The sequence below is a fragment of the Hibiscus syriacus genome, unplaced genomic scaffold (assembly GCF_006381635.1).
Source record: "Hibiscus syriacus cultivar Baekdansim isolate YM2019G1 unplaced genomic scaffold, ASM638163v2 tig00001478_pilon, whole genome shotgun sequence".
NCBI classification, from domain to species: domain Eukaryota; kingdom Viridiplantae; phylum Streptophyta; class Magnoliopsida; order Malvales; family Malvaceae; genus Hibiscus; species Hibiscus syriacus.
In genome coordinates this window covers 4867609-4878882 of record NW_024061874.1, presented here as the reverse complement: position 1 = coordinate 4878882, position 11274 = coordinate 4867609, and the positions used below count along the sequence as shown (strand labels likewise).

At 32.9% G+C, this 11274-nt stretch overlaps 1 protein-coding gene across 2 annotated transcripts; it reads left to right on the top strand.

Moving 5' to 3' along the window:
• Positions 1-273: 273 nt before the first annotated feature.
• Positions 274-1411, top strand: LOC120127686 (F-box protein SKIP27-like). Of its 2 annotated transcripts, XM_039145556.1 has the most exons (4): positions 274-439; positions 535-842; positions 946-1020; positions 1099-1411. In XM_039145556.1, exons 2-4 carry the CDS (start codon positions 567-569, stop codon positions 1279-1281), a joined length of 534 nt encoding a protein of 177 aa, XP_039001487.1. In that variant the 5' UTR covers positions 274-439; positions 535-566; the 3' UTR covers positions 1282-1411. The 2 variants fall into 2 exon arrangements, with proteins under 2 accessions (XP_039001487.1, XP_039001479.1); XM_039145548.1 differs by lacking the exon at positions 274-439 and having other exon boundaries at positions 453-842.
• Positions 1412-11274: the final 9863 nt, after the last annotated feature.

Below are 11274 nucleotides of genomic sequence, written 5' to 3'. Positions count from 1 at the left end.
ACCAAACTTATCTCCACATCAGCACCACACAGGTTGCTTCCTACCTCACCTAATTTCTCTCCACGTCTCCCCTCTTAACGGCTAGTTTCGGAATTAACACCCAACACACACGGGTGAAATTAAAAATAATCGAAGGATTTATCCTTTTTTATCTGAATCCTCCAGTAATTTCTAGTGGTAAAAATAATAAAACAACGCGTAGATTTTTTTCCCCTTAGCGGATATATAGAGAGAACTTCACAGTTTGAAAGCAAACTCTACTTATGCAAGGCAAGTCCCTTGTTTCCTTGCAGAAAACCAGTATCATCTCCGATCAAATTTAGAAATTTAGGGTTTTGTTTCTTCCCCAAATCTTTACCATAAAAAGCCCCAGATTCAGTTTCTGTTCGGTGCGGCTTATTGATTCTCTAAAGATTTCTTTTTTGGGTTTTGAGATTTAAGAAACTGTTTCTAGATTTTGTTTATTCATTTGTGGATTCAGTTTCCCGAGTGAAGCCTACAGTTTTTGAGTTCGTTTTACCCTGGGTTTGATTCAGATTATTGGAAGAGTTTGGAGTTTTTTAGTAATGGAATTGGGTTCGTTCACTTTATACCATAGTCCGTCACTGAAGTTGGACCATGTTAGTGTGAATGAAGAAGAAGAAGAAGAAGAAGAAGATTTAGTGTTAGGGTTTGTGAGTTACACACACGGATTGGGGAGGAAAAGGGTTGAATCTTTGCCTCTTGATCCTTCGACCAATGTTCCGTTATTGAAAAGGCAACGCGGTGAGAGAATGATGATGATGATTTCTGACGAGTACAATGAAAAATCTGCCATCGAATCTCTTCCACAGGATGTTCTTGTAAGAGCTTCAATTTGTTTAAATTAGTTTCTATTTATGGATTCTGGGTTTGTTTGCGATTGAAATGAAGATTAACCCTTTTTTGTTTCTGTTCTTTTTGCAGATTAGGATCATTTGTGGTGTGAAGCATGATGATTTGAAGCAGCTGTTTAATGTCTCTAAATCAATCAGAGAAGCTGTGAGTACATTAATGCATACTTAAATCTTGGATCGTACATAAAATTTTGCTTGATTTTGATTTTTAACTATGTTGCAGACTGTGATTGCAAAGAAGATGCATTTTGCTTATAGCACTCCGACAAAGCTGAAGGCTTTCAGGACATCACTCGATCTTGAATTAGACGACATCGAGGCTCCTAACGCACCTACGCAATGGCGGTCTCACAGGTCGATCAACAAGAAGAAACTGTCTGATATCACGGTTGCATTGTTTGTGTAAATAGCTTTATCTGCTTGTAGGGTCAATAGGTGAGATTCTTGGACAAGCCATTGAAATCTTCAAAGGTTTCGTTGAAGATTTGAGACTTTGTAGCTTGTTTTGTGTATGTACATGAGGAAGAAGAAGAACACAGGGATGTATTTGTTTGAAGGGACATGTTTTTGATCCTTCTTATGTGATAAAGTTGAGCTCTGAGGGCTTAATGAAGCATTTCATTCATTGATTTCTGGCTAACATGTGTTTGAATCGATTGGAGAAGCATATTCTTCTCCTCGAAACTCGACTTGTATTTAGAGAGTTAATTCGACTCAATCTAATCTAATCCGAATTTGTATGGATATTTTGGGGGGAGAACGAGAATTTTGATGGGAATGTGTGTAAATTAATGACAGCAATTGCAAAACGCGGTAATGTACTAAAGCTAGCTGTTCTCTTCATGAATCCAGGGTGCCTTGATTTCAGCAATCAAGTAACTTTTATTGAAAATTAAACTAAAATTTATTCCATAATTGAAGATAGTCATCGGTAAAAACATTATTACGTTAATGTTATTTCTTTCCTTTTCTGAATAATCCTTCTTTTTCTAGTTAAGTTAGTCGTAGTATGTTGAATAAACTTCATAGCTAAGCAAGCAAGGGACATGAATGGAAACCACTCTGTGTTCTGACCAGCCTTTTTGTTTATTTTCCTTGTCGAATGCCCACATGGGGATGGATTTGTATATAATTTCACGGATTTTTTTCATTTTCATTTTGATATTTAAATTTTATTTTGTCTTATTTGAAGGTCCATGTTTTGATCTTTCTTATATGATAAAGTTGAGCTTTGAGAGCTTATTGACATTAAAAATCAGTTTTACTGATTGAAAAAATACACAGTAATGATATTATTATAATTATTTTTAAATTTATAAGATATATTATTTTAAGTTGGATGATAAAGTTTTATCTTAAATTTAAATCTAATACGACCTTATCATCTTAAGAAAACTCTAATTTTATATATTTAAATCAAAATGTATGAAATTCACGTCAAATATCAGTCCAAAATTATAATCCAACTTCTCTGTGTAGATATAAATAAGAATCTGTTTAGGGATCCATAGTTTACGTAAAAGTCTGAAACTCCACCAACTTCTACATGTTGGCTTACTGCAAAAATCTGGTCAATATGCGTGCACGTCTTGAAATTCCAAGAATCCAATGTTTTCCACGTCAACATACATTAAATAAAAAAAATAAGGTATCCGATGTCAACATTCAACATAGATAATGATCAAGGATCTCATTATTATTGTTATAATTAAGTTTACTATACAAATTAATACTTGAAGTTGGAAATAGTTTTTAAATTAGTATTTAAACTTCTATTTTATCTTGAATTAGTATTTAAACTAAAGAATATCAAGGCAATGATCAGAGACCCCTGACGCTATAAACTCCACAAAAGAATCCGGAAAAGCGGCAAACCAAACAAAATTAACAAGAATCCTATCTAACTTCCGAGCTAACAAATGATCTTATTGCTTATTTGACCAAGTGAACAAAGACCCAAAATAAGAATGATCGAGGAGAACCAAATCATCCATACAATCCACCAACTCCCTCATCTCAACATCAGTACACTAAAAAAAATGTGTAATTGATGATGAAATTTTTGAGGGAATTTATGTCAGAATTTGAGTTTATTAACGGAATTTCTGAGGGAATAGAGTAGTCAATAAAACGCTGGTTGAAACCAACATTTTCAAGGTCATAAACTAGACCGTTAGAAATTTACTTACAGAAATTCGTCAGTATATTAATTACGAAATATTTAAAATCCGTCGAAATATTATATATATATATATATATTATTTTTCTAATGAACATGTCTTTTTCGTCGGGATATTTATAAAGATAAAAAGAAAATCTAAATTTTTAATTTCCAATGGATTACATTTATTCCGTCGAAAATTTAAATCTTAATTTTTTAAAAAATAAGGAAAATTTATTGGGATTCTACCCGAAAATATATTTATTCCCTCCAAAAAAAAATATTATGAATCCATTTTTTGTGTAATTAATCAATGTACCAAAAAGTAATAATAATATAATTCAAATAATTAGATTAATTTGAAAAATTAGATAATAATAATACTAACAAGTTGATATTGTATTTTGATAATGCCTTAATAAGAAAATAATAATATATGATACAAAATTAAATTCATCTTATCAACTAAGATTAAACATGAATTTACAACATATATTTCACAATACAATGTTTCTAATAAATATAAATATATGGTTGTACACTATACATAAAAATACAATATTCAATAATAAAGAAAGAGTAAAATAAAAAGTTTGTACACTAAAGAATTATTATCATTTAAAAATTTCTAGGTAACCTACAAAATATAATGAAAGATGTTAGTGAATAATTAAAAATAATATAATAAATAAAGGATGTATTAAGAAAAATTACATCAAACAAAATTAGAAGTTACATCAATATTGATAATTGATGATAATAAAAGAGGATGAAATTAAGAGAACTTTTGGAGAGAGAAAAAAAAGTTAAGAAGAGATGAAATGAGAACAAGGAAATGAGAGAAAATTGTGTTTAGAAAGGTTTAAATAGGAGAAAATAAGGGGGAGCGGGTAAGTTTTAAATTTGATGGTGCAATAGAGGGAAACTGAAATAAGCAGAGCGAGTAAGAAAAACTCTAAACTTTGTGACGGAACATGTGGACTTGTCAGCAATTTGTGACGGAATAGGTGAATCTGTCAGAAATTTGTGACGGGTCCATATAATCCGTCACAAATTTGTGATGGGTCCACATATTCCATCACAAATTTAAAATACTTTTTTCTAAAAATCAGATATTTTTTAAAAATTGTCATATAAAAAAGAATCATCCAAGCACTTAAAAAATATGCTTCCCGTAGAAACTAATGCCACAAGCAGCAGCACGAAGGCATACAAGCTGGATCGAATAACCAACTCAATCTCTCTAATCTAGTTGTCTAAATAGCTATATTAAAAAATTCAAAAATTATTTAAAATTTTAGTAAAATAGATAGTAATAAAATGTAATTTCAAGAAGTATTATCTAAATTGTTTTTGTAGTATATTATATGTTTAAAGTGTGGCATTAATTTTTTTTTTGTAATAAACAAGGTAACAGTCTCTAAAAACCTCCCTTTATATCCCAAGGGAGGAAAAACACATTAACCTTGTTGTATTTTCATTGATAAGAAAAATAAAAGTATAGAAATATTACAATTCAACAAAAACATCAGATAATATTAAAAAGCTTGAAGTAAAGTTGGAAACCTAAAAATAAATATCATATGAAATTCAAGAAGCATTATCTTTATTGCATTGTTGTGATGGAGGAATCGGATAATAAGTTTCTTCTTGATTGTTGGGTGGTTGGACAAAATGTGCCAAAGGTGTGCTACCTCTCGCTTGTGGGTGCAAAGGCATCGAAGTGCTAGTTGAGCCTCTGAATTTGGACGCATATGAGGTTGTATGGCACTGAACCCTGGATAAAGTGGAGGAAGATGCATCGAAGGGTAGAAACCTAAAAAACAAATAATTAGTTGAAAACAAACTGGTGCAAAGGCATCGAAGTGCTAGTTGAGCCTCTGATTTGGACGCATATGAGGTTGTATGGCACTGAACCCTGGATAAGGAGGAAGATGCATCGAAGGGTAGAAACCTAAAAACAAATAATTAGTTGAAAACAACTTGTGATTGATAATTAATAATGATATAATATTTGATTGAAATAACATTTTATGACCTGATTGTCAATTATTAGTTTTCTTCGAAAAGCATATGAGAGTATCCTTGTTGTTGTGACATTAATAAATTCATTAGCATATCTTGACGTTCTTGGACTTGCCTTAACTGCTCTTTTAATGTATTGATCTCTTCTTGTTGCTCTAGATTTCATGGTATAGATATTTTTGAAGAACCAGAAGTCTGAGACGTATTATAATATATGGGAGATGCGGATCCAACACCAAACACCCGACCCTTCGAGCTTACACCACCAGCAACCTCCAAAAAAATCTTATCTGGATCAGCTGATGTTGAAGATGACTCATCCACACTTGTAGCCTCCTGAGCTGCTGCTAGTGTATGCAAATACTTGTTCTACAAAAATGATAATTTATTATATTAAATAAAAGGGTAAGCATTTTGCACTATCTGATTTGTTCCCTATCAGTCATACTAAGCAACAACAACACTAAACATTTTCACACTTAATAGGATCTGCTAAATAAATAAAGACACCCAAAATATGCATATACATACATGGAGCAACCAATATGAGTAATAAACTATTATCAAATGTAAATTTAAACCAACAAAACACCAAAATTTGGGAAAAACTGGATTTCCCAGTAACTATTAAGTAATTTCTAGAGTCTAAATATTTGTCAATCCAATGACCATACGTTTATAAAATTGAAATAAAAGTGATCAACTATGTAGTTTACCATAAATAAAAATAAGTAACATTAGTTAATGAAAAGCTTTTGATTATAATTTTGAGAATAACGTGCAATGAATTCTCGATGATTGTCACTGAACCACCCATCATCTTTGTTATCCATACTCGTATGAGTAAACTTGTAAGAGGAAGTGAATCTATTATCTCACCAGTACAATGTTCCTAAAATAAATTCATTCACATAAGTGAATTAAATATATTAATAATATATTAATCATATAAAGATTATATATTATGAGAAACATACCAATCGTTCATTCCACTTTATTGTGTAAATGGAACCTCCTGTATGAGAGCCCAACTATTTTGCTCATTTCTTCTTCTTTTTAACTCTGGAGAAATCCAATGATCTAAGTATAATTTCCATGTCTCTTCTGACATACATTGAGGTCGTGTCTTGGTATTACAACGCCAATGATGTAATGCCTCAGTGTTTAAGACCCCAATTGCCTTGTTCTAACATTTGATCACAAGTGGCTCTTTATCAGGCTCCCGGCAAAATATTTTCTATAAACAATAAAGTGAAATATTAGTATATATTACCAGCAGTAGTAATAATAATTTGTACAATTAAATTCAACAGTTTTACACTTACCTTGAACTCATCAAAGTAAATATGTTTTGTCTCTTCTGGAACAATTTTCCAATTAAAGCCATCTGGAAGAAAATTTTGCTTTATAGTCACTCCAATTGGTTTTCTATAATAACTACGCTTTTGGAATTCATATTTCCCACTATACAAGGCTAATATTCATTTTTAAATTTAGAAATATATATACTTATATGATCATGAATTATCAAATAAAGTTAATAATTAGATACATCAAATACTTACTTAGCAAAAGGACCGTGCAACAAAACCTGGACTCGTCCATACGAGTTCACTATCGCACCAGGCGGTGGCATACTAGTGTCAGGCATCACCGTAATAGAACTAACATGAGAAGTCGTCTGAAATGTCTGCGATGTAGAGCCATCATGAGAAGTGGTCTGAATTGTCTCCGGAATGGTCTCTAAAACTGTATTAGTATCATTACCATGAGGATCCTCTGATCTAGCATCAACTGGTGAGTGAGAGTCAATAAATGGTGAGTATGGAGCAATTGGATAGAATCCTCTACCTCTAGTCCCTGAAATAATATGTGAAAAAAATATAACTATAGGTATACTTCACTGTAACACCCCAAACATCGGGTCAGTGACAAAAATGTAATAAATTAGAATTTAATGGTTAAATTAGATAAATTGAGAAGGTCGGAGAGTTAATTGGAACTTATTGGTGTAGGTTTGATCAGTAAAGATTGGAAGAGTGAAAGGGCAAAGAGGTCTTTTGGCTGGAAATAAATTTAAAATTCATTTTAAATGAGATATTTAACATGTGAGAAAGTGGATAAAAAAGATATATCTGAAGCTTGGTTTCTTCTCATTCTCTATCCTTGAGTCTCCATTTCAAAGGTGAGTTACTTTCAAGCTGGTTGGTTCTTCAAATTTTGGTTTGGCTTTGAAGATTTAGGTGATATATAATCTTAAGGAAAGCTTTAGGTTGATTAAAACTAAAAGATAAGTGAATTAATGATGAATATGTAAAATGGGTTTTTAAGGGATTTGTTGATATGGTTTGGTATTTGGATTTCTAAGGATAAATTTAACTTGTCAAATATCAAATTAAGGGGTTAGAAGTATTAGAAAGGATTAGGATCATGTTTGAATAATTGGTGTAAACTTTAGTTCTAAATATTCTAAGGAGAAATTTGGGTGTTATAAGGGAAATTATGGAGGTAAGTTAACTATGACTAAGGATGATGAGTTTGAAAGTGTGAATGAGGTTAAAAGCTTGGGATTTAGGTGAAGTGGGGGTAAAATTCAAAGTAAAATAAGGGAAACTTGGATAAGGGTATCGATACTAGAAGAACAATACCGATACTATAAGGATAAATTGAAAGAATAACGTATGAATATGATGAACAATATCAGTACTAATTAAATTAGTATCGATACTAAGATTAAGGTATCAATACTATTATTAAGAATGAAATTCCAGAATGCCAAAATGGTATCGATACTGATGGGGGTATCGGTACCATATAAGATAAGTATCGGTACTATAGGAGGGGTATCGATACTAATGCATCATAAATTTAAAGGAGAATTTTAGTTTCGTTTTTGTAAATGCTGTTTTGGTTATACGTTAATGTAATGAGGTATTGATATTGGATATATCTAAGTGTAGATTTGGATCAGAAGCTTTTCGATCAAAGTGTTATACCAAAGTGAATTAGCGAAAGATAAAAGGATTTCATTTTGGACTTCAGTGAGGCAAATGTGAGTACAACTCATTTTTTTTATATTAGATTGAGGACAGCTTGCGATAAGCCAACCTCAGAGTTTTCGATCGAAAACCATTTTTATTTCTTTTATTTACAATTCTTTATTCAAGTTATATTTCTTAAGCTATGTTTTGAATTTTATATGTACATGATTATGAAAATGTGATATGTGATTATGCTTATATGAAAATGCTCGATGTGAGAGTGCCTATATGAACAAGACACACTCTGAATAATAAAATGATAAATAATTATGTGGTTAAAAGCCCAAGGTATATTTATGAGAATTAGAGGTATAGTTGGCATGCCAAGAGTCGAGGGTTCTATGTGGTCATTCGGGACAAAATTATGTGGTACTTCGGGACAAATATGTGGCACTTCGGTGCAATTTATGTGAGCAGTGATGACTGCATTAGAGCACAACCTTAATGTACTCAAAAACCTAGAGTTCTCAGTAGTATGCATTGGGCTACTAAGAACAAACTGTTATAAACCGAGAAATGTCTAAAAGTATACTTTCTTGTTATGAATTTTTTACTTGAATTCATACGAAATGTTTTCTATGAGATGAGTAAGAAAGGATATTTATAATGTTTTATTATACTCGTATTTGCCTCACTAAGTCAATGACTTAGCGTGTGATTATTTCACACGTAGGTTCGAAGAAAGCAAATGATTTAAGCTAGGCGAGGACATTATACTACCGCAAAAGATCAGATCAACACAAATTAAATCATAGGTTTATTATTATTTGTAAATTGTTGATATGTGTTACAAGTTTTAAATTGTAATGCTCTGATATGTTTTGTAAGCATACACTCTTATATTTATGTAAATTATTGAATGATGTATTTTCATTTTGAACTTTTAATAGAAATTTTATTATAAGGGTTTCACCACAAAAATAAAAATTTAGAGTTTTAATTTTTTTATACATTTCTCAAGAGTATCTGTTTTGAAAAGCTAATGTGACACCTCGAATTCGTAGTCAGGTCGGGTACGGGTTGGGAGTGTTATATTTATTGGTATCAGAGCTTTGGTTTAATTGATTTTAAGTTCGAAATAAAGTCATTTTTGATTTAAAAAGTGTACATGCCAACTAAAAGTTAAGTGTTTATGATCTGATTAGATAATTAGTATGTTGTCCTTACTAATAGAATAATGATTTAATCTAAATAGATATAGGACTATGAGGGCTCCTGAAGTGAAGCGGGAGATAGGAACGAGGGTACAGTAATTCACTTGCCCCATGTAGGCAAGGTGAGGAACATGTACCTCAGGGAGTGCCTGTACAAGATCAGGGGACCTTTTTTCCAGACATTGGATGCGATTTTGACGTGTTTCCAACCGTTTGCTGCCTCAGCTCCTAAGATGAATGCGACTAAGGAGCTGAGAAGTCTGGGAGCACCTGAATTTAAAGGAGAAGCTGAGGAAGGTCCCGTTGTTGCTGATCTGTGGCTAAATGACACTAAGATTATGCTAGAGAGTCTCCATTGTTCTGAAATGGAGAAGTTGAACAGGGTAATTTCATTATTGTAAGGACAAGCAAGAATATGGTGGACTAATGTGACGATACGAGCTACAATGGACTAGGTGACATGGTCATTTTTTGGAAGATTTTAAGAACAAGTACATCGACGATCAGTTCATCTGTCAGATGAAACAAGAATTTATGAGTCTGAAGTAAGAGAATTGCACTGTGTATAAGTACGAGTGTGAGTTCAACAAGCTGAGTAGATTTGCAGCAGAGTTGATCTCTATGGAAAAAGACTCCTGTGATTAGTTCATTGAGGGTTTATGCCCCTGATTGAAAGAGTTACTGTTAGCACTGAATCTTTCTACATTCCAAGAGGTTGTGAATCGAGCCAAAGCCTTGGAGCGAACTTAAAATGAGAGATTTGGGGAGCAAAAGACTTAGTGGAATAAGAGAGTTGTTGCCTCGTTAAGTGCATCGTAATCGAAGAAAAGTCGAGGTTTAAGTTTTCGACTTCAGACTAGATCAGAGTCAACTGCATCATCAGGTAGAGGATACAATCATGGAAGAGCTAGACAGACTCAATCAGTGGAATCATGAATGGAAAAGTCAAATCAATGACAACATTGTGGTAAACAACATAGTGATATATGTCAAAGAGTCTCCGGAGCATGTTTTAAGTGTGGGGAGACAAGATATTTTATTCGGGAGTGCCCAATGATGACCGAAGAGCTTGAAAAAATGAAACATTTTCTACTGCACCTTTGAGAGGTCGAGGTCGAGGAAGGAATCAGTCCGAGTCAACCACTTAACGTGAAGTGCGCTCTACTGCTCGAGAGTATAACCTTAATACCATTGAAGATTGTGATGATCCTGAAATCATTGCAGGTACTTTTCAGTTAGCTGGTAAACCTGTTTTAGTTTTGATTTATCTGAGATTGAATTACTCTTATGTTATTAGTAAATTGGTGAAGTATTTTAGAATTCAGTTAGAACCTATTAGTAGTGAGGTGATTATGACGAACCTATTAGGGCATAGTGCTCGGGTGAAATAAATTTGTCGAGGGTATCCTATAAGGATTCAGAGAATTGAATTCCCTGCTAATCTAATGGAATTACCCTTTGATGAGTTCGAGGTTATCTTGGGAATGGATTGGTTGTACCATTATCACACCAATATTGATTATCGATTAAAGTGAGTTGTTTTGAGAAGTCCCGATGGATCAGAAGTTAGCGTGACCAATGAGACACTAAATCCCTTAGCTAATGTGAATCAGTAATGTCAGCAAAGAAGCTAATGATACAAGGGTGTCAAGCTTTCATCGCCAATGTGATCGATACTCGAGCCAAAGAAAGAAGATTGGAAGACATTCTGACTGTCCGAGAGTTCCAAGAAATATTTCATGAGGAATTACCGAGATTACCTCCAGATAGGGAGGTCAAGTTTCAAATTGAGATTTTGCCAAGATCAACACCAATTTTGATGAGCCTTAACTGAATGGCCCCAAAAGAACTGAGTGAGTTAAAGACTTAGTTGCAAGAGATTTTGGATAAAAGATTCATCAGACCCAGTGTATCGCCTTGGGGTGCGCCGGTACTATTTGTCAAGAAGAAAAATGGTTCTATACGTCTATGCATTGATTATCGACAACTCAACAAGGTGACAATCAAGAACAAGTATC